The following is a 24,175-nucleotide window of genomic DNA, read 5'->3' on the forward strand; positions in this document are numbered from 1 at the left end:
ATATTTGCCATAATCTTCTTTGGGGTGACTCCCTATGTCCCCTGTGTACGCGTCTACATAAGACCATTTATAACAGCTGGGCCACAACACCTTCTAGCATATGTAGACTGGCTGTTTTTTCCAATAATCTTCCTGACCTTCTGGACACGGGAACAGGTCGCAAAGCCTTACCTGATATGTGGCAGTGGTGCCTACTGGATGGGTCCAATTAACCCACGAGTTGTACCACCCCCTTTTCCCGCCTGGGCCCTGACTGCACCTGAACTCTTCCCCCCTTTTCACTTCATCTCTTTTGGCTCTTAGAAAGGACTGATCCAGGGCCCACAACCCTAAACAAAGGCATACCATCATAGTCATTATCCCCATTATAACCCTTGTTCCCCTTGTCTTCATGACTGTCATTCGTAGTTATATCTGTTAATACGTTGGTCTGTCTAGTTGTCCGCCCCTCGGTTCTCCGTCTACGTCTACTTCTGGCTGGGAATTGTGATCATCCGGCTAGTTCATCTATGACCTAGGGGAGAGGTTACCAGCACTTTCACCCTGACTTCTGCTAACAGTGTCGGCTTCAGGAAGGGTCAGTGAACCTTCGAGTTCACCCGAAGAGGTGGACGCTTCTTGTAGATTGTCCTGTATGTCTTGCAGGGTTCTACCTGGTTCCTTGGCTGCCGCACACTGGCTCCAGTGGTACCTGGTGGTCCCCTTCCCTTTCAGCCTCACCGCGTGTGAGGTCCTTTCCGTTACCTCGTATGGTCCTGTCCACCTGGGTTCTGACCACTTCCTCTTAATGACTCGCAGGAGGACCCACTTGGCCGTTGGCAGGGTCGTCCCTGTTGGCAGTGCCTGCTTCTCGCCCACCTGTTGGGAAAATTCTGAAACAAGAGCTTGTAATTCCTTAAAGCATTTTCCGGCACTCATTCCCCGGTTCCCCATCTCATCTTGGGGGGCTGCTCCCGGCCCCGGAAACTGTCTGCCTGTCATTAATTCATACGGTGTGAATCCCGTTCCTTGGTTTACGGAGGACCTTATTGTCATAAGTGCCAATGGTAAGACATCCACCCAATTCATTTTTGTCTGCGCGCAGATCCTAGCTAGTTTTTGTTTGAGGTTTTGGTTCATCCTTTCTACCTTACCTTGTGACTGTGGGTGGTACACGGTTCCGAAGGCGTGCTTCAATCCTAACATGGCTTCCACTTTCTGCAGGTCTGAATTTTTAAAGTGGGTGCCGTTATCTGTCCTTATTTTAGCTGGAAACCCATGTCTTGGGATGTAATAGTTAATTAGGCATTTGATGACCATCGCACTGTCTTCCTTTTTTGCCGGCCATGCCTCGGGCCATCCAGTCAACTGGTCTACACATATCAATAGATATTGATATCCCTTCACTTTTCTGGATTCACCCATATCGGTGTAGTCTAAGACAATCTCCTGACCAGGGCACAGGACTAGCGGAAAACTTCCCATTTCTGGCTTTATCATATTTTTTGGGTTATAGTGCGTGCATATTTAACGTGATACTTGGTCATGTCCGACAAAAACGGGTGCCACCAGTGGCAGAGGTTTCTATTCATCTGAGCGGTTCCTACATGACCTACCCCATGGGCCTCTTGTAACGCCCTTTTTTCTTATTCCCGGGGGTAGGACCACTCTCCCGTCTGGGCCCCGCCACAGGCCCTCTACTTCTGTGGCTCCCCGTTGAACCCATACTGCTTTCTCGTGGATGCCTGCTTCCCCCTGAAAGTATTTCATCGTTTCATGATCCCATTTGGCCCTCAACACCTCATCTTCATACACTATTAGTTGATAGGATACCCTGTACCCTGTCACTTGTTTGGCTACCTGGTCCGCCTCCTGATTTCCCTTCGCCACCGGGGTGTTGGTGGGATCGTGACCCTTACATTTTACTATGGCCACCTTTTGGGGCAACTGTATTGCCTCCAGTAGTTCTTTCATCTCTTGTTCGTGTCTGATCGGTTTCCCCCCTGCCATAAGAAACCCTACTCTTTTCCATTGAGGAATTTCAATATGCACTGCCCCCACAGCATAGGCAGAATCTGAATAAATGGTTACCTCCTTTCCCCTGCTCCATTCCAGGGCTGCTATAAGTGCCTTGATCTCTGCCCGCTGGGCTGACAACTGGCCCTCCATTCTTTTGGCTATTACTGTCTCAAATCCCTCCTCTGTTTGTCTCACCACTGCGTATCCTGCGTGGAAGCCTGTCTCTTCATTTCTATAGCAGCACCCGTCTGTATACAATGTTTCTGTCCCTGGTATAGCCTGGGCCTCTAGATCAGGCCTAACCTTCTCTTCCTGCTCTATTCTACGCACACACTCGTGTGGTTCTCCTGTTCCCATTCTGTCTGCCATGTTGATCCCTTCAGTATAAACGTGACATTCGGGGCTTCTAGCGCCTTGGTTATTTGTTGCTGCCGCAGTGGGGGTCATGGTAAATCTTTGTGAATTCACATATGCCACCACGCTGTGTGTTGTTAATACTGTAAGGGGGTGTCCCATGACTATGTGTGCTGTTTTTAGCAACATTTTTGCTATTCCTGCTGCGTGTTGTGTACATGGGGGGTGTCGTTTTTCCATTGCGTCTAGCATAATGCTAGCGTATGTCAACACCTTCCGTTCCCCCCCTTTTTTCTGGAACAGAATGCCATTTACCACACCTTCTGTTTCAGAAACATCTAAAAAGAATGGCCGGGTGTGATCTGGAATAGCCAGTTCGGCACTTTGGGCGAGCAATTGCTTCAACTCAGTGAAGCAGTGCTCGGCTTCCATGGACCAAGGGAGGTGCGCATTGAGATTGCGCATGCCACATGTTCTGACCATGTGGTGGAGATGTGTCATTAGCCCAACATAATTGGGGATGTAATGTCTGCTGTACCCAGTTAAACCCAAGAAAGATAGCATGTCCTTGACTTTCAACGGTTTGGGGTGGCAGAGGATGTTAGTTCTGTGGGCCGCCGATATCGCCGCCCCTTTTTGAGAAATGACCCTGCCAAGAAAAGAGACTTGCGTCCTAATAGCCTGAAGTTTGGTTTTGCTGACTTTAAACCCAGTGGTAGACAAATGGCGGAGAACCTGGTCGGTGGCCAATGCGCAAGAGCTGGGGCTAGGCGCTGCAAGCAACAGGTCGTCAACGTACTGTACCAAAGTGCAATCCGGGGGAAAGGGGCAGTCAGACAGGATGTCTTTGAGAACCTGACTGAAAAGGCCGGGCGAGTTAGCAAACCTTTGCGGCACACGTGTGTACCGGGACTGACGGCCACGAAATGTAAAAGAGAAAACATCACGTAGGTGGTCGGCCAAGGGAAGGCAGAAAAAAGCGTTAGCTAAATATATACAGGTGAACCACTTCTGTCGGGGGTCCAGGGCATTCAGAGCCGTATATGGATTGGGGACAGGAATGGTAGGGGTCAGCAGGACATTGTTTATGGATCGTAAATCATGAGCCATGCGGTATGTACCTGTACCGGGTTTTTCTACCGGCAGGATGGGCGTATTCCAGGCTGAAGTGGAGGGCTCGAGAACCCCAGATGCCAATAGGCCCTGAATGGTCTCAGCAATGCCTTCCTCCGCTTCAGCCTTCCGTGGGTACTGAGGTATCCAAATGGGACAGTCAGTATTCAGAGTGAAGGAGATAGGGGTACAATAAATCAACCCCACATCCATTGGTCCAGATGACCATAACGAGTCTGGTAGGTTGTCGATAAGGGCTTGTGCTATGGGGTGATTCGTTTTCTCTCTGCCATGGCTCCTACCAATTTGTTCATGACACAGTGTCACTGTTTCTAGGGAAGAATGGGAAATCTTCCATATGTTAGTAGTGGGGGAGAAGAAGACACCCGGAAGTTGAGAGCGTTGCCAGTCACTCGCTGACGTGGCTGTTTTAGTCATGGGACCCAAGTCCTTGGCCTGATGGTCAGGATGGAGGGCCAGCGACACGTGTGGTACCGCCTCGTCCCCATCCTATACCACACCAATTGTGACTCCGTAAGGGATGCAGCAGCCGCCACCCCCTCCGGAGCCACATAAAGGTCAGTCAACCGGACCTCCCATTGATTGCCCTGTATGTCGTCAAATTCTTGTTGGCAGCAATCGTCACCATCCCTATCGTAAAACAGAGTGAGATGTGGCGGGTCGGGGGGAGGAGCATAGGGCACAAGGTGGGTGATCCAAGGTTTCCAGGTGTTATAGGTGTCCAGAAGATTGCTGTCACCTGGAGGGTCGTCGGGCAACAGTCCCCAGTAAATGTCAGCATACTCTGGTTCGGTGGATTTCAAAAGCCATTGACCCTGTCCAGCCGTATGTGACAGGCAGGGCAGGGTACGTCCATTGGGCAAAGTCACAGTGAGGCCGTCGGCGCAACACAGGATGGAGGCATGTATTTTCATAAGCAGATCTCGTCCTAATAAGCTGATAGGTACACAGGGGGAACATACAAACGGATGTGCGAAAGTCTGTCCCCCCACAGCTGTGACCAGGGGCTTTGTAACTGGCAGTTTTTGTGTTTCCCCGGAAAACCCAACCATGCTCACCGTGGCGTCGGACAGCTTATCCTTTGGAGGCATTTTATTCATAGTAGAGTATGTCACTCCTGTATCAACCAACACCAGCAAATCATTGTTGTCTACTATCACTTTCAACATGGGGTCTGCCGATGCCCCCATGCAAGGGTTTGTCCGTGGGGTGTATCATTGTTCCGGGCCTTCCCAGTGTCCTTGGGGATATTGTCCGCCAGACCCCGGTGGGGCCAGCTGAGGATGTGGAGCCCTGACTCCTCCTCTGTGGAATCATCCCTGGCCCCGTCCCGGTGACTGGTTCTGAGGACATTCTCTTGTCCAATGTCCCGGTGTTCCACAGATGTGACAAGCCCCATACCGGGCTTGGTAGGAGGCCTGTCCCCGACCCCTCCCGCGGCCCCAGCCACCTCTCAAACCGCTCCCGCCACGGAACCCTCTGTTTGAATAGCCCCCACCGTACTTCATAAGTCTTCCTGGCGGGGGTCCCTGCTCCCAAGGAGGGAGTGGGTATAAGTCAGGGGTGTGTGGGAAGTCAGGTGGAGGAGTGGGTCCACCACTGACCATCATTTGTTTTTTATTCTGTTTTACATCCGTCGCTTCCTTGCGGGCTCTTCCCAACTCAAGCTTCAATAATTGCTGTTGAAGCTCTTTAGTTTGCTCCTCTTTGTCCTTTTCCTCATCCCTGGCCCTCTGCAGATGATGTATAAGGTGTTTTTCCCAAATGCCGGGGTCGCTCCCCGGCAGGTCAGGGTTGTCTAGCATTGTTTTTTTTTACTTTTTCCGGGACTCCTTCTAATATGGCTCGCCTAAACCACTCCTGTTGTACTCCCTTTTTATCTGGGTGTTGGCCCGTTTGCCGGGTCCAACCTTCCTTTGATTTGTTGAGATATTCTCTAGGGGTGTGATCTTTGCTCCATTCTAGCTTTGGAACATGTCCCCTATTCGGCGGGGGGAATTTGTCTCTGACTGCGGTATTTATCCCAGCCACTTCCCTAATCAGAGGTACATCATCCGGCTCATATTCTATGTCAGCCTCTTTCTCTATATCCCTCAACTTGGGACCTGACATGCTGCGGGCAGCCACCGCCCTCCAATCGCCAAGAGCTAGCGTTTTTCCTTGTGTTAATTTATCCAATTCATTCAACCACGCTCCCCCTCCCTCCGAAATGGGTGGTAGCTTATCTACTAATGCCTGCACGTCCCCCAGGTTCCATGGTTTGTATCTATGCCCGCGCCCCCCGCCCGCTTGGACGAGCGGGCACTGGAGGCGAGCCTTTTTCCCCCTGGTTAGTGCCGGGGAGGCGGTTCCTTCCGCGGTCTGTCTTTGTCTACTCAATCTTCCCTCTGCTTCTGCCATCTGCCTTGCTGCCGACGTCAGCAGTCTTTCCACTTTGGTCCCTTCTTTATCTGTATCACTTTCTGTATCTCTTTCTGACGTCACCCATTCGCCTCGGGCGCTGCCCATCGCCTCTAACCTGCAACACACCTCACTTTCGTCATCATTTTGATATAGCCCGGACAGTGTTCCGGTTATTCGTACCGGTCGTGTCCTGACGCTCTGCCTTTTCCTCCTTCTACTAGTTTCCCCGTCTCTCGCTATTCTCCCTTTAAATTGCGCCTCTTCCTCGGAGTCCTCTTTCTCCGAGGAGCTCTGTTTTTTTCTACTTCCCTTATCTATCTTAGATCTGGCTCCTGTGTCTGGTCTAGGGTCGGATGCGCTTGGTATGGGAGCGGTTTCTATCTGGAATTTGCCGTCCGTAACGTTCAGTACGGGGTATAGCCCTGCTCTTGGCGGTCCCTGAGGTGCAGTAGGTTGGACGTTGGCGTCGTAAGGCGGGGGATCAGTTTTTTTAGGTAGACTATCTTCCTTCTGCTTTTCCTTCTCTTATTCTTTCATGCAATGGCTTATCCCCTGCCACATGATGGTATAGTTGTACCATCTTAATCTACCTTCCTCAGCCTTTCTCATGGCTTTGTTCCATTTACGTTGCGACATTAGACCGCACGTTTGTCTTTGTTTACCGGCTTCTTCCCCACTCTCCTTGCACTTCTTTTTCTGTTTCCACAGTATTTTACCCAGTGGTACCGCGTCTTCTAATTTTCCTTCCTCCTGTTTTATGACTTCTATCTTTGTCTGAACCTTGGCTTTCACTCTCTCTTTTTCTTTTCCACTATCGCTTTTTCTTGCATTTATTATTATCTTCGTCAATACTTCTATTTGTTCCTGAAATGATTTCCACTTCGGTTTTTCCGCCTCCTTTTCTTTCCTATCTTCCATTTTTCTCGTTATGACTTATAGCCCTTCTAGGTTTCCTAGTTTTTTTTCTTTGGGGGTCCTCACTTCCCCGGGAGCGTTATCCCAGTCTTATCCTCACTCCCTCGTCAGGGGGTGACTGGGTTTGCCACAACCTAGGAACTAACGGGGACTCTTACCCCTTTTTCTTTATCACTTTTCACGGGGACTCTAACCCCTCTCTTTTTTCCACGGGGACTCAAACCCCTCTTTTTTCTTTCTCTCTTTTTCTTGGTCTGCCCACTTCCCATCCTTATGAGCTCATATCATTTTGGCATTTTGGTCAATATGATAAAACAGGTTCTGCTTACCTTTTTATTGCAGGTCGACCTTGAGCTCTCGGAAAGTCAGCGGGCGGCCGTGGTGTCCAATTCTAGATTTTTCTTCACATCCCGGACGAGCCCCCATAAATTGTCGGGGTATCGTTTGCTATCCCCTCATCCGAGTCCGTTAATGTGAAGAAAAGACAGTCGAGACGTTTCTGGAGATAATTCCGCTGTTTATTATTGTGACAGATATCTGGAGACACAAACAGCCAATCCTCCCTATGTGTCTGTCTTTCTTTGTGTGTGAGCTTCTTTATATATGCTAAACCTCCCTTGTTCATGCGTCACACATGGCCTTGAGCTTTCTTACCGACTTGTTTTACTTCTTTACAATATCCCTTCTGTCTGCATAACCCCCCCTCTCTGTTAGCTATCCCCATTTTGGGTAGGGAGTGTTCATCCTGTTTTGACATGTCGTGCCTGCCTCGAGGGTCTCTCTGTTCCAGACTTCTTACCTCCTCTCACTGACGTTGGCTACACAAGCATTCCTATCTACTTAGTAATACATGTAGCAAGTAATATAATTCACATAATGACATTTAGTTAACTCACCATCGTTTTATATATATGGTTTATGGTTCCAATAATATTTTAAGTAGTACACCAGTCAGAGGTAGTCCGGGGCCTTTCTCACCCTGCTAAGTATTCGCTGCGGTTGGATGTCGGCGGCCACCGTTGCCATCTTCCCTTTCAGTAGGCTAATGACAGCGACACAGGATGTGTACTGCTTCAGGGCCTTTTTCCAGAGTTTACTCATTTTCTGTTTAGAAAACACAAAAAAACCCCATACATTGAGCATTAGGCGTAAAACGTGGGTCCACATAATCCGGACCAAGACCTTACAGTGTTGTTTTTAACTTCTGTCGTAGACAACATCTGGAGCTCGCTCAACATCGTGTTCCTCCTCTACTTTCAGCTTCACAACTGTAGATGAGTCACTGTGTTATTGCTGATGTTTATTGAGCCACTGCAGACACCGTACTGAGGAACACTCAGTTATACAGGTTACCGGGTGAGGGCCCGCGAGGCGATAGTGCTGGATGCCAGCTACACGTATGTCGTCTTAGTGCATCCTCGTCGTGTTGGTTAATAAACCAGGTTATGAATACTAACCCTGCGTCATTCATGAGAACACGAACATGGTGTCAGAAGCGGAAGATTTTGGAACTTTCACTCACATTTTTTCGGCCGATACTTTTTATTGTAGCGAATTCGGGGGACAACGCAACCACAGGAACTGCCGCGGCCGGTAAGCGAACCCGTATCGCCCGCACCGCAGGAGGCATCGCTAACCGCTCGACTAAAGGGTCAGACCCGCGAGCCAGCGGCCAGCGTGTCTTCTAATCCATGCACGTTACACTACCCCCTCCTTCGGGAAGCGCGTCCCCGCGCTTAAGCATATCAGCTCCTTCACGCCTCAGGGCGCATATGCTTCCGATGGCCTTACGGTCGCTCCATCCCACTTCTGTAGCGAATTCGGGGACAACGCAACCACAGGAACTGCCGCGGCCGGGAAGCGAACCTGTGTCGCCCGCACCGCAGGAGACATCGCTAACCGCTAGACTAAAGGGTCAGACCCGCCAGCCAGCGGCCAACGTGTCTACTTATCCATGCACGTTACATTATTTTTTCTAGCGAGGACAACGGAGCCACCTAGCCTACGGAGCTAATCAGCGAACATGGCCGGCGGATTTCGGCGGCCCGACCCTCTCGTCTTTGATGGCAACATCAGTGAAAACTGGCGGATCTTCGAACAGGAATATGACATTTTCGTCGCGGCGGCACACTCTGACAAGCCAGCCCGCACCCGTGCATACATTCTCCTCAACTTAGTAGGACCAGAGGCCATTGAACGCGAACGGTCTTTTGTGTATGCAGCAGAAGTGAGAGCACCCGGCCAGGGAGGACAAGTCCTCGTTCCCGCTGAATCCAAGGAGGATCCCGAATGCCTGAAAAGAAAGTTTCGTGAGATATGCAGCCCACGGTCCAACATTACAATGGAAAGACACAAGTTCAACACACGCAATCAGAGGGCTGGTGAGTCCATTGAATCATATGTCAGTGACTTGAGAATAAAAGTAAAAAGCTGCAACTTTGGAGATCTATGTGAAGAGCTCGTTCGGGACAGATTTGTCTGTGGCATAAATAATGACAATCTGAGGAAAGTGCTATTGCCAGATAGTGACTTGACGCTAGCCAAAGCAGTCTCTGTCTGTCAAATACATGAGATGACGGAAGAGCACAACAAGACACTAGCCTCACAACAGCATTATGCTACAAATGTTGATGCAGTCCAACCTAAATTCATGAGAATAAAAAAGCATGATAGAGACAAAGTGGACAATCAATCAGAAAAATATGTCAAACAGAGCATTGCTAACTGCAATAACTGTGGAGGCAGTCATGCGGCCAGGAGAGACAAATGCCCAGCTTTTGGTCAACATTATGTAGCCCGTGGAATTAGATACCACACAGGACACAATTACTTCCGGGGTTCTTGTAGCTTTAATTTTATTGTTTGAACCTTCGAATGCAGATCGTTTTACTGAGTGCATAAATTCCTGTGTCTTTCGAGCAAACAGCTCATAAATGTTCACAGATGTGGCAAGTTTAACAGAAAAGATTTTAAAAGGAAAATAAATACAACATACAACATACGGTGCAAAATACGGCAGTGGACTATGTATGTTAAACAGGGTTTAACAAAGACATGTGGAACTTCCTGAAGATCGCGCAACTTCTCACTCTGTCAGTTACCTTTAAACAGAATTAAAATGCATATAAAACCTTTACATCCCAAATACAATGGCATGGTGTGGCTTTATTCACGCCAACATTATCTTGTCATGCCTGCAATGGCGAACAGTGGTCGACGGCTCGCGCCCAAAATCACCGAACATCAACTCCAGTAGCGTCTAAATCAAACCATCTTGTCAAATTACCGACATACAATATTGTTTGGAATAATGTTACAGGTATATTTCACAAGATATTTACCCTTACTTACTGCGGAGTCAGAGCACCGTCACACCACAATCTTCAGGTGCTCCACACAAGAAAAAAAGAAAGAATACCCAAGATGCACTTGGATAACTTGCACGGAGTTACAATAAAGGTCCGCAACACTGCCACTTACTGGTCAAAACATGCAATGACAACCAAAACTATAAAAATACACTCACAATCTGCTTCACAATTTAACTACATCAAATGACATTTTACATGGCTTGACAGTGTAACAATTACATATATTAACAGTTAAACTATACTAAATTTAAGTGGAAAATCATTTAACATATTTAACAGATTTACCACCCGGCTACATACTCCCCTGCAAATATAGTCAACGTCCTCGGTGACTACGAAACATGAACTGACTCAAATACTCCCTGCAAGGCCTTTTCAAAGAGAGCAGCACCCAGGCTTGTCAAAACCTTAGAGACCATGTCTGTGCTGACTGAGACTGCATTACAGGCTGACTTTGGCAGATGAAATGGGTTTGAATGAGATCCAGCCATTTCCCGCTTGCTTTTCCTAATGGCAGGTTTAGGTGCATAGGTACTACGTCCTGCTCCACCAGCATCATCTGTTAGTGCGGGCCTGTCCCTGTTTTCAATAATGGGCAAGTCACTGTCGCTAACGTCTGGATGCACATCATTAACACATTCTGTTTCTGTGCCACAATTTCTCATATCTGAATAACCTTCCTCAGGTCCTTCACCGTCACTCTCATCTGTGGGTGCTGTCACATGTAAACTAACACTTTCTGCTGCAAGAGGCAGGTTAGGTACTTGCACAAGCCGGCGAGGGATGACTTCCTCAACAATAACAAAATCAGCCTCAGGTGACTCAGGCTCATCCTCAGCTACAGGCTGTGTAGTGGTCTGTAACCTAGTTCTAGTTCTTGGTTTGGGAACTGGTTTTGCACAAGGTCGCAATTCTGACCTATGAACTCTTTTAATGGGACCTCCCTCAAAAGGTTCAACAGTGTGTGTGGTACCCTGGATGTCAACTACCTTGTAGACTGTTGAGGTCCATGTGTCCTGAATCTTATGTCTACCTGGGGGTCTGTGACGTAGGAAAACCAACTGACCAATGTCCACAGGAGCACAATACACCTTCTCATTTTGCAGTGAGATCCTCTCAGCTGCCTTCTGCTCTGAGTACTCTCTGGCTCTCTCGTGTGCCTGTCGGAGTCTCTCCTGATGAACAGACAACCAATCCTGTTTCCTGTCTGACACACACTCACGCCCTAATAAAGCATCTACTGGGAGATGTGGCAAGCAAATAATAAGGCGAGTACCCTGTGGTGGAATGAGGAGTGACATTATAGGCATATACTACTTCAGACAGATGCTCTGGCCAACGCTTTTTTTTCTCTGGTGGGAGTGTCCTTAACAAGTCATGGAGTGTGCGATTGTATCTTTCACACTGACCGTTTCCCTGTGGCCTGTAGGGAGTTGTCCGTGTCTTTTTAACCCCATAGAGTTTGCACAGCTCTGCTATAATTTCACTCTCAAAATTTCGACCTTGGTCTGAGTGCAGTCTCTCTGGGACCCCATATTTCATGAACCACTCTCTGAGCAAAACTTTAGCTGTAGGGTCAGCCTTCTGGTCTTTGGTAGCATACGCTTGTGTGAACTTTGTAAACACATCGGTCACAACAAGGACATTTTCACGGCCATCTGAAGCTGCCTCCAACACTGTAAAATCAACAGCCACCACTTCTAGAGGTCGGGAGGCCAGGAATGCCTGAACTGGAGCATGGATTTTTGGCTGAGGCATCTTGGTCAAAATGCACCGCTCGCAGTTTTTAACCCAGCTTTCAACATCCTCGCATAGCCCTACCCAAAAACACTTCCCTCTGAGCAAGTTTACAGTGCGCTCTATGCCCTGATGCCCCATGTTGTTATGTACATTTTCTAGAACTTGGTCCCTCAAACAACTAGGCACGAGTAACTGCCACACTTCTCCATGACGTGGGTCTGTGATAACCCTGTACAACAACCCTTCTCGTTGTTGTATGCATCTCCATTGTTTCAACAATCTTTTCACTTGACTAGACAGGGCTGCTCTCTCTCTGGGACATGGCCTCCTCCCCCGATCCCAAAATGCCCTAAACTCTTTTAGGGTGGGGTCACCGGCCTGAAAACCTACCAGCTCCTCTCTGGTATAACCTGGCAGTGTGGGGGTGTTGCCCTGTTTAGTACCTGTCTCACCAGACCTCGACTCCCCAGCACGGATCTGTCTCACTTTGTAACACTCCAGACCTCTAGAGACAAGACCAGGATCCAGAACTGTTCCTCGCTCAATCAGGTTACACACAGTGATACAGTCGTCAAAATCCGAGTCAGGGTCTGTTTCAGGCTCCCCTGCAAACTCCTGCCTAGAGAGAGCATCTGCGGCGGCATTACTGCAACCAGGACGATACTTAACCTCGAAATCAAAAACAGACAGTTGCGCTAACCACCTCTGCTCTATAGCACCTAACTTGGCTGTCTTGAGGTGGCAGATGGGATTGTTATCAGTCAGGACAACAAACTTTGAACCAAGCAAGTAACCCCTGAATTTTTCAGCAACTGCCCATTTTAAGGCAAGCAACTCCAACTTCATGCTACTATAATTTCGGTCATTCTTCTCAGCCTGGCGTAGTCTGCGGCTAGCATATGCTAGGACACGTCTGGTGTCACCTTGCTGCTGACACAATACAGCGCCTAATCCATGCTGACTAGCATCTGTCTCAACTACGAATGGTTGTGTGAAGTCGGCAAAACCCAAAATGGGAGCAGAGGTAAGTTTTTCCTTTAACTGCTCAAAGGAAGAGTCACACTCTGGTGTCCACAGATTACAAAACTGGTGACCTACTTTCCCTGTTTTTTTCACACCTGAACATTTGTTGACTAGGTCATGCAGTGGCCCGGCAATCTGTGAGAAGCCTCAAATGAATCTCCTGTAGTAACTACAGAAACCCAAGAACGACTGCAGCTCTTTGGCAGTGGTTGGGACCTTCCCGTTCTTAACAGCAGAGACCTTGGAGGGGTCAGTTCCTATACCTTCTGCTGACACCTGATGACCCAAAAACTTTACTGACTGTTGTAGAAAAGCACACTTCTGCAACTTCACCTTAAGGCCCGTCTCTGCCAGTCTCTTAAACACAGTCTCAAGTCTCTCCAAATGCTGCTCAAATGTCTCTGAAAAAACCAAGATGTCATCTAGGTAGACCAGGAGTATCTGAAAAATGAGATCATTCATAGTAACTTGCATAAGTCTCTGAAATGTAGCTGGACCGTTACAAACACCAAAAGGCATTCTCACGTACTCATACAGACCAAACGGTGTAGTAAATGCAGTCTTAGTCCGATCTCTCTCATGCATAGCTACCTGGTGGTATCCGCTCGCCAGATCTATGGTCGAAAAGAACTTTGCCCCTCTCAGCGCATCAAAACTCTCATCAATTCTCGGGAGCGGGAATGCATCACGTCTTGTCTTTGAGTTGAGTTTCCTGTAATTTACACATAGCCTCAGACTACCATCTGCCTTTCTCACTAGTACTATGGGCGAAGCATAAGCACTAGAGCTTTCTTGAATGACCCCTTTTTTAAGCAGCTTGCCAATATGTTCCCTGACTTCACTGTACTGTGTGGGTGGGATTCGTCTGTATGGCTGTGTTACAGGTATGCCATCTGTCAGATGGATCTCATGTTGTACTTTGTCAGTGTGGCCTAGATCTTCATCTTCTGTTGCAAACACAAAAGAGTACTTCTCCAGTAACAAAGTCAGCTGTGCTTGCTGTTCTGGGCTACCACAAAAATTGAGCTTGCCGAGAATTTCCTGCACATCTGTCGGTGTTTCGGGGTGTTCACTGATACTCACTTGTTCAGTGTCTGCTGAGATTCTCTGGAACTGTACCTCACAAAGCTCATCACTTTTCACACAGTCTACCTGAGTCAAAACCCCTAGCCTCGTCCGTGGCCCTAGCCAGATATCTTCATCAGACATGTTCATGACTCGGACTGGAAAAATGTGATTGCCCGATGAAACCAAAGTAGGCACAACAACCAAACCTCCAGGAATGGGGACACCCACAGACTCCAGCAACAAAAAAGAACCATCCTCACTCACGCTCCTGAGTCCCCTAGCCATAACTGTAGCAGCAGATGAAGCAGGTATATGGACTACATCCTTACCAGCTACCCTAGCGAAAGAGAGTCTGTCTGTTGCATGTACTGCATGAAGATGATTAAAAGCCTCTCTCCAGTTTGAGTCAAACCTCTCCTGCAGTGTGGTGTCAAACTCAGTGTGTACTAGCTCTCTGCATTTTTTGACAATGTTCATCCCTATTAGACCTGGAACAGAGGAAGAGTGTTCAGAATCTTTAACTATCAGAAAACCTCGCTCTGGGATAGTCAGACCCATGGCTTCTACATCAAGCTCCACATAGCCCATATAGGGTATGTCTAATCCATTAGCTGCAGTGATCTTTAACCACTCAAATGCCGGGTGAATGTCTTCGCCTTTCACTGACAGGTGTTCCCTGAAAAAACTCTCAGAAATTGTACTGACCTGGCTACCAGTGTCAAGTAAGCAGGACACTGTAACACCTCGTAGTTTCACCTCAACAGTTTTACATTCTCCGACTGCACGCTCTAAGATCCTGCTTCTGTCTGGAGTCTCTTTTGGTGAGCCAGCTTCCTCCCCTCGAGTTGTGTGGCTCATGACAACTGAGAGTGCGAGTTTTGCTGCACTACATAAGAACTAGGTGTTGCGTCCCCTTGACCCCCTCTGGCCTGTGAGCATTTTCTTGCAATGTGACCTATGCCTCTACACTTGAAACAGATAGGCTGACCATCTGGTGTGAACTTTGGCTGGGGTCTAGGTCGTGGCTTGGGCTCTAGGAATGTCTGTTGAGTGCTGCGCTTACTCAGTTCACCTACAGCAAAGGCTAGATCAGCAAGTGTTTTGCCTAACTCTGCTAGCTGTTTTTCCTGATGGGCTACTGCTCTCCGAACATCATTTAATGCAGTACCTTGGTCATTGTTTGTTTTAATAATAGAGCACTGGGTTTCTGGAACCTCTGATGTAACTTGGTTGCTCTTTATGACCCTGGGACGATGAGACCTGCTGTCCTCCATCTCCCACAGGAGGGCCTCGTTCCTCACATCTAGAAGACTGCTCTCTGGTTTGTCCCTAACCATTTTCCTGAGTTCACGCCTGAGTGCTGCTTCTCTTAAACCCTCAATAAACCGGTCTCTGAGCACAGTTTTCTCATTAGGTATTACATCTGTGGACTGTTTCACTACAGAGCTCAAAATCTGGGATAGTGCATGGGAGTAGTCACGGAGGTCTTCTCCATCAGTTTGGTTACGGTTGTAAAAGGTCTGCAAAAGCTGTGTGGAACTGCGCTTTTCCCCAAATGCATTGCTCAGGTAAGAGTATAAATCACTGGGCCCCACTGACTGACCCCTAATGCATAGTCGCACCTCTTCCAATGCAGGGCCACGCAATAGAGATGGTATATAGTCACATTGTTCTTCTGTTGTTTGCTCTCTGTATCTTAAAACCCTTTCAACCTCTTCAATAAACTCTTCGACAGATCTCCTGTCTGTACCACACTCCCCACTAAATGCTTGGATCTGGCGTTCTCTTGGAACGTAGATGTATGAACGTGTGGGTGCACTGTTATCACTTGCTCTCTGAGCCCTTGCTTCACCATTTAACCTGGTGAGCTCATCTCGCAGTCTGGCGAGCTCTTGCATGGTGGTCTGCATTTCTTTTGAAGCACCTTCACCTATACCCGTTATGCCACCTGAGGTGTGGCCATTATCATTACGTGAACTCCCTTCATCACCAGAATCACTAGACATAATGATATATTAATCTTTACTCAGTCCAGTATAAATGAGGATATTTAGTTCAAAACCTGGTTCAAGGATACTACAAGGACAGTCTTTAACTTGGAGCCTTGCTGAATCTTGGTCTTTGTAGCTGAAGTTAGCGCTGGAGTCCTCTGCGCTGGTACGGCTGAGTCGTGTGACACAGGAAGCACCAGAACCTCGTAGAGCCCCTCACGTCGTCTCTCGCTGGTCACCACCTCCACAGCAGGATGGCTTCAGACTCAACACCAATCACCAGCAATCTTCACCACTGCCGTATTTTTTTTCTGTTAAGTAAAAATAAGCCACTCTGTTGCCAATTTTAAAAAAAATGTTTTAGCTACAACCCCACTCCTGGTACCAAAATTATGTAGCCCGTGGAATTAGATACCACACAGGACACAATTACTTCCGGGGTTCTTGTAGCTTTAATTTTATTGTTTGAACCTTCGAATGCAGATCGTTTTACTGAGTGCTTAAATTCCTGTGTCTTTCGAGCAAACAGCTCATAAATGTTCACAGATGTGGCAAGTTTAACAGAAAAGATTTTAAAAGGAAAATAAATACAACAGACAACATACGGTGCAAAATACGGCAGTGGACTATGTATGTTAAACAGGGTTTAACAAAGACATGTGGAACTTCCTGAAGATCGCGCAACTTCTCACTCTGTCAGTTACCTTTAAACAGAATTAAAATGCATATAAAACCTTTACATCCCAAATACAATGGCATGGTGTGGCTTTATTCACGCCAACATTATCTTGTCATGCCTGCAATGGCGAACAGTGGTCGACGGCTCGCGCCCAAAATCACCGAACAGCAACTCCAGTAGCGTCTAAATCAAACCATCTTGTCAAATTACCGACATACAATATTGTTTGGAATAATGTTACAGGTATATTTCACAAGATATTTACCCTTGCTTACTGCGGAGTCAGAGCACCGTCACACCGCAATCTTCAGGTGCTCCACACAAGAAAAAAAGAAAGAATACCCAAGATGCACTTGGATAACTTGCACGGAGTTACAATAAAAGTCCGCAACACTGCCACTTACTGGTCAAAACATGCAATGACAACCAAAACTATAAAAATACACTCACAATCTGCTTCACAATTTAACTACATCAAATGACATTTTACATGGCTCGACAGTGTAACAATTACATATATTAACAGTTAAACTATACTAAATTTAAGTGGAAAATCATTTAACATATTTAACAGATTTACCACCTGGCTACATATAGCTGTGAAACTAAACTTTATTCTCCCAGCCCACGACTTAAATGCCAAAAGCCAAACGCCGGGCCTTCTTGCTAGCAAAATCGTGAATCAATTCCCTGAAGTTAAGTGATAAAGCCAACTTGCTTTCGATTGACAGTATTGCAAGATTGTTCAACCTCTCCTGAGACATTTTTGATCTCATATGGCTCTTGATCAGTTTCAGTTTGCTAAATACCCTTTCTCCGCCGGCAACGGTAACCAGGAAAGTGCAAAAAAAATCCTAAGAGCAATGCAAATCTCTCCAAAAATGCTCTGGAGTTGCATTTTATAGATTGCATTCAGGAGAGCAAGAGAGGTACAGTCAGAGGGAAAAGTGGCAGAAAATATTGTATTAAGATGCCGGGGTTCGCGCCTCGGTCTTGTCAGATTCGACTATGGCCGGATTCGATGAAGCAGCAGTAATTGGCAACGCTGTCTTCGGGAGGGGGGCGGAGTCGGCTTGTGTTCGTCACATGTAGCGGTGGTTCGGCCTAGAGTCGCCTTGTCCCGAAAGTGGGGAGTCGTCTCCTTCGAGATTGCCGGCCGGAGAGATGCAGTTGGCGAACGCATGCAGTACTAGGGTGGGTGTTTGAATTAAAATAAGGATCAATTGGCCACCAAATTGGGAGAAAAAAGGGAAAAATCAGAAATAAATTTAAAAAAAAATTGTATTAAGATGCCTGATTTCACTCTCAAACCGAGGTGTGGGGTCCTTTGTGTACTTCATTATCAGTGGCTGACACACAGAAGCAATATTACTGTCACTCAACTGCCCAACTTTAAGTATGGTCACAAATTCTTCGACAATATTTGCTGTGGTTTGGAACCGAGTGTCCAAGTCACTTATTATCTGGTCCATGGCTGTGAAAAACACAGTGTTATGAAATGTTGTTTCTGGCCTGTCCTCCTGACCTGTTTTTTCGGAGGTCTCATCATGGAACCTCTTTCTCCTCCTTATCTGTGCTGCTGTCACTGTCCTTTGCCTCTTCTTCTGCCTCTGCCTCTTTACCTCTGCTCTCTTCTCTGGTTGCCTTGCTTGAAGAGGGCCCTGGCTCTAGAGTATCCATAAGGTACATTGTGAGAGCAATTCATATTGCTCTCACAATGTACCACAATGTATGTTGCTTACTTTTAATCTTTGACCACAGATCAGCTATACTATGCTTACATTGTTGAACAGATGCCTGGGGGCTCATAATGCAGAGGGCCAAGGAGGGGGTTTAAAGATGCTGAGAGCCATGGGACCAAGGGAGATAACCTTTTGTGGACAATAAACAAGCTCTGTTATCCAGCAGGAGTTCACTAGGGCAAGTTGTCCCCTCCAAGACACGATGTTGAAGAGGCTCTTAAGTATGCGCCATTGTAATAAGAAACTACCCCCTATCCATGTCAAAAGAGACTCTGGATATAAATCATTGTGATCAAAGCAATGGGCGTTGTTCTACTGCATGGTATAAAGCTGGTGTGCTCTGAGATTGGGGCACACATAAGCGTCTAAGCTCGTGTGTCTGTTCATTGAACATATATTAAAATCGTGTGACAATACTGTAAGAGATTTTTGTCTCGCTCCTCATTTAATGTCAGAGTGGAATTAAATAATTGACACGACACACATTATTCATAATCTGTCCTATATGTACACATAAATATATTACACCAGATGAGCTATCTTAAATGTTATCCAGCTGGCTAACAACCTTATTTTGACGTGCCAGTGGTCAATGTTATTGCAGTTACTGGAAGAACTAGATGAACTAAATGTGACTATTAGCTAAAGTTGTATTCAATGCTTGCTTGCAAGCTAGCTACCTGCTCACATGGTAATAAATCATACATTAAAATATTCAAAATCAGTTTGTAGGAGCCTTAACCCCAAACCTCTACTGCTCACCTCCTCCTCCTTCAACTGGGAGGTGGGTTGAGGGAAGGGTTTCTGATCCTAAAGCTGCATCCGTGCATGACAACGGCAAACGTGATTAAGGAGTGAACAAGCTTGCGAGCATGTAATGTTATGCTAGTTAGCTAGCCTAGCATACTAGCTGCTGGATATAGGCTACAAATTCACTGAGCTCTAGTTATAGTTGGAGCAAATTTGTACTCATCTCATTTTCGGTGGCAATAAATATTTAACTGAAATTACGCTGACACTGCACTGTAAATTAACTTTACTTGAAGTTAGCTAGATCCTCCACGCAGTGATTAAGCCACACAGAATAGCTACGTTGGCTAAGTTAGCTAGCTACATGTTATGGGCACCAAAGGAAGGGGCCATGAATAAAAACCTTTCTTTTGAACAAACCTTGTGACTAGCTGTCGCCCCTTAACGTCACTCGCAGCTTCTTTTTTTTCTTTTCTTTTCTGACAACCTGATTTAGGTTTGGATGACATCTCTTTGTCTCTTCACCTAATGTTATCTGCTGGAATCAACTGTTCTAGGTTAGCGTCCCCTGTAAGACTGAACCATGCAATGCAAAGAGAGAGGGGTGAAATAAGGCCAATCCATCCTGATAATTTTGCCAAAAATGGAGAAACAAAACACAAGTTTGTTTCATTTGTAACTTTTTAATAGTTAAGTACATTCACTTACTTATAATAATAAAGATAAAAATAATAATAGTGTTCTCTGAAGGGCCCCTGTCAGTGCTGGGCCCTTGGAATCGTCCTACCCCCCCCCCCCTTACGGCACCCCAGAATGTAGGTCTTCTTTACTATATCGGTAATATCTGTCTTAATGCTGCTCATGAACTGGTCTCGCAGATGAGCTTCCCATGGCTTTAGCGGATCATGTGGACCCACAGCTGCAGGTCTTTGTATGCCACTTTGTGTGATGAATATTTTGATCAGACGGTTGAGATAGTCCACTACTGTTTCTTCATCTTTCTGTTTACATTCAAAAATCTTTGGCATGTCCATGCATAGTAGGCATGCCTTGCGAATGCGATCACACAATGCATCATTGGGTTGTTGATAGGCATGGATGTCTTGGTGGACATAGCTCGCATTTGTCAGGCCTAATGTTCTCATCCGGGTAGTCTGGATAGCCCAGTTGGTGCCCATCTGGACCATGAGCAGTCGACGCAGTTTTGTCATTGTTGGTTTGAACTCTCTGCAGAAGACTTACAATTGTTAGACAAACTTCTGGCCACTGTTTGTCAGAGCTGGAAGGTGTGCAGCTGCTTCTTTTACATAATTGAATGTCCAGGGCCGATGTACCAGTTTTACTCTTCTTCCTCCTCCCCCAGCTACTTCAAACATGGGGAGTTGGAACGTGCCTCCTGTCTATTCCACCATACAGGGTACCTAACCTGGTTCTGGAAGGTGAGAAGAGGTTCTTGCTGGCCTGTTCTGGTGGCGGGGCTGATGCCTCTCTCTGCGAGGGTGGTAGTCTTGGGTAGAGGTTTTCTTGTGGTGCCTGATACGATGGTGGTGGCGACACTGCGGGTCCTGCTCCTCCTCCACCGTGGTTCACCAGCAGTTGCTGTTGTTGTGGGCGTCTTCTTGGTGGGGCTGAGTCGAGTTCAGGATCACCTACTTTGGCACACTGAGAGATCAGTATAGGGGTCCCTGCCTGCCTTCTCCTTTCCCTATGTTCAGCTTCATTCTGCCAACAGTTTAATGCATCCCAGTCAGGTTTAAATGGGATAAACTTCTTTTTCTTTGAACCTTTTAATCTCTCTCCTTCCTTATTTGCCCTTTCTCTTTCTCTTAACCTATTTCTTAGACTTTCTAGTTGATTCAAACTGAATGATCCCTTTTCAGGGAAACCACATTCTACCCAGTGCTGGAATTGTTTCATATATTTCTCTCCATAATTTGTTTTCATAAACAAACAATTAGGGTGTGTGGGAGATTCAGGAGCAGATGGCCCTGTGGACGATGTATCTTTTGATGATGAGTTACCAATTTTTCTCATTTCTTACTTTCTATTTTCCCAAGCGGTTTTACAAATATCTTCTTTCTCAACAAACCCAGTTAGTTTATTTGTTAACCTGCCCTCATGACTCATCAGTCATACACCCAGTGTAGGAAATTATTTATTATTCATCACTTATTATTATTCTTAGTGACACTGTGCTCAAATTCTAATTTATTTTACCTACCACAGTCTCGGGATGTCAGCAAAGAGTATTTCCCTTCCAGGCTCGGTTACTTTGTCTCTTCTTTACCTCAGTAGACGAGTTTAAGTTCACCAGGGGAGGAATCAACCTACAGAGACCCAGTTGTGGGGGTTGAAGCTCAACGATTGCCTGGACTTAACTCGTGTACATTAACTTGAGAAGGAAAAAACTTCCACAGGACTCTGATGTAAGAAAGGATAAAACAAGTATTTATTCCAGAGTTTGTAGTATCTTCTTACATGAATATTCAAAGTTAAGTTCCTTAATCAGCAAACTGTACCACGGTAAGAAACACATGTGGCTCGGTTGCTACTTGAGCCTCAACTCCACAAAACAAAATGTCCTCTCCCGAGTTCCCTTTGTACACCCACAAGACTTATATCTTAAAGTGACAGTAACCTAAATCACTGTTCTAACAGAAAGTTCACATAGTGTTTGTTGCCTTTTACAAAATATCACTCTCACATCAACATGAATTAAATCAAATGATTATTAGCTGACTTTTAACAACTACTATTAATTAACTTATTCAATGAAATCACCTATTTATCTCAATTTATGTAAGCTATTAACCCATTACAGACTGCACTTATTTATAGAACTAAATATATATAAACGTAACTTGGCTCCCACATACCGGCCCCTAATTGTACTCTTAACCGGGGACAACTGCCAATTATATATAACATGTGGAGCCAAAGGATTTGAAGTCTTCCTATTTAAGGAGTCTTCTTTCTTCATTGATTGATTTACCATTTACCTTGGGGCTCAGAGGTTACTAGCATGTGGCCCCAGTTGGAGGATAGTCTTTACCACTACCTCATCCAGCCTCCTGTAGGAGACAAATCTTCGTGATGGGCCTATCCAGTGTACTGGTCTTAGTCTTGATGTAGACTGGATATACCAGTCCAAACTTGTCTGGGACTGTCTGAATGACCTTTCCCATGACTAAGGAGTTGCGTGGTGCTGAGTCGTCGATGATCAACACAATGTCTCCAATGGTGAAGTTGCAAGATTGATGGGACCACTTGTGGTGCTCTTGCAGCTGTGCTACATATTCTCTTGTCCATCACTTCCAGAATATTTCTGCCATATACTGGATCTGTTTCCACCTCCTGCGTGCATAGAGATCCTGCTTATCAAGCAGGCCTGGGGGTAGAGATGGCTTGGTCTTGAGGAGCAAGAGGTGATTAGGCGTAAGCACTTCCAGATCATTTGGATCGCTGGACACCTTGGTTATCGGTCGACTGTTGATGATGGCCTCTGCCTCACATAACAGGGTGTGTAGGCCCTCCTCGTCGAGTGTCTGTAGCTTAAAGGTGGTGCTCAGGATCTTCCTTACAGATCTGATAAACCTCTCCCAGACTCCTCCATGGTGGAAGCCAGTGGAAGGATTAAACATCCACTGGATGCCACTCTGATGTAGAGTGTTCTCGATCTTGGAGCTATTCCACTCTCCAATGGCTCTCTTCAGCTCACGCTGGGCTTCAATGAAATTCATTCCATTGTCTGAGCAGAGGAGTTTTACCTGGCCTCTTCTAGCTATGAAACAATGAAGAGCATTTATGAAGGAGTCCATATCCAGTAAAGACACTACCTCTTAATGTATTGCATGGATTGCCAGGCATGTCAAAATGACGCCGTACCTTTTCACCATACTTCTTCCACGTTTTACTTCGAACGGGCCGAAGTAGTCCACTCCAGTGTTGGTAAATGGAGGCTCATCTGACAGGAATCTGTCTCGAGGTAGATCGGCCATCTGCTGTTGCCCTGGAGCTCCATGTAAGTGTCGACAAACATGACACTTGGATAGGATTCTTCTTACAGCTGAGTTTGCTGCAGGGATCTAATACTTGGACGACAACTTGAAGAGCACATGATTGTGACCGCCGTGATCCAAGTTCTCATGTAATTCTCTGAGGATCAACTTTGCGACATGAAGATCCTTGTCCAGGATTGCTGGCTGCTTTGACTCCTCAGGCTTAGCGGCCCTGCTGAGTCTTCCTCCTACTCTGAGGATGCCCTCTTAGAGGACTGGGTTAAGCCTGAAAAGGATACTGCTTCCCTTCATACCCTCACACCTTTGAAGTGCAGAGATGTCTTTGGAGAACATCTTTTCTTGACAATAGCGAAGGATCTCCTGCTCTGCTTCTGTAAGGTTGTCCACTGTGAGCTTGCCAGTGCCTGCTCTCAAGAGAATTGCCTTGAAGTTCCTCACCTCCATATCGCCATTGGGTGGAGAGGGAGTAGCGTCCAACTCCTTTCTCTTACCACACAGGCTCAGCGGTGTGCTCTTAACCTTAAGCATACAAGCGACTGCCTTCCTAAGGCGAAGCCAGGAAGAGGAGTACTGCGTGAGCGTGAGCTCCAGTACTGCATCCCTTTGATCTTTAGCTGCAGTAGCACTGACCACGGCATTCCTCTCCTCTCGGTCCTCTGTTGTTGGATCCCCAGGGTGGTCCGAATTCTTAGGCCAGTCTTCCATAGGCTTGGTGAGAAAGTTTGGCCCCTGCAAACAAGTATGGCTTCAGGTGAGTTTCTCTGCCTTGAATCCCCTTGATGCGTAGTCTGCAGGGTTCTGTGAGGTATTAACATATCTCCACTAATATGGTTTAGAGATCTTCAAGATAGTCTCCTCTCGGTTAGCAACGAAAGTGCAGAATGTGCTTATTCTGTACTTCAGCACAGTTGTGCTGTCTGACCAGAACACAGACTCTTGGAGTTTCAGCAGCACTTCCGCTCTCAACGTTTTGTCCATGCAGGCAGCC

General features: G+C 46.6%; 1 protein-coding gene across 1 annotated transcript; it reads right to left on the reverse strand.

Moving 5' to 3' along the window:
* Positions 1-507: 507 nt before the first annotated feature.
* LOC130114543 (uncharacterized) lies at positions 508-4,577 on the reverse strand. The gene is made up of 3 exons (XM_056282412.1): positions 4,545-4,577; positions 1,708-3,603; positions 508-1,428 (listed from the first exon to the last, which is right to left on the reverse strand). The coding sequence occupies exons 1-3, from the start codon at positions 4,575-4,577 to the stop codon at positions 508-510; spliced, it is 2,850 nt and encodes a 949-aa protein (XP_056138387.1).
* Positions 4,578-24,175: the final 19,598 nt, after the last annotated feature.

The sequence above is a fragment of the Lampris incognitus genome, chromosome 6 (assembly GCF_029633865.1).
Source record: "Lampris incognitus isolate fLamInc1 chromosome 6, fLamInc1.hap2, whole genome shotgun sequence".
Classification (NCBI taxonomy): domain Eukaryota; kingdom Metazoa; phylum Chordata; class Actinopteri; order Lampriformes; family Lampridae; genus Lampris; species Lampris incognitus.

What these genes read in the sequence shown, in the direction of transcription:
- LOC130114543 (XM_056282412.1), bottom strand. Translation starts at nt 4,577, where the DNA reads ATGCCTCCAAAGGATAAGCTGTCCGACGCCACG. An exon ending in ATAAGCTGTCCGACGCCACG is followed by an intron (nt 3,604 to 4,544) that starts GTGAGCATGGTT and finishes TGGATACCTCAG; the next exon opens with TACCCACGGAAGGCTGAAGC. An exon ending in CAGGCATCCACGAGAAAGCA is followed by an intron (nt 1,429 to 1,707) that starts GTATGGGTTCAA and finishes TGCCCTGGTCAG; the next exon opens with GAGATTGTCTTAGACTACAC.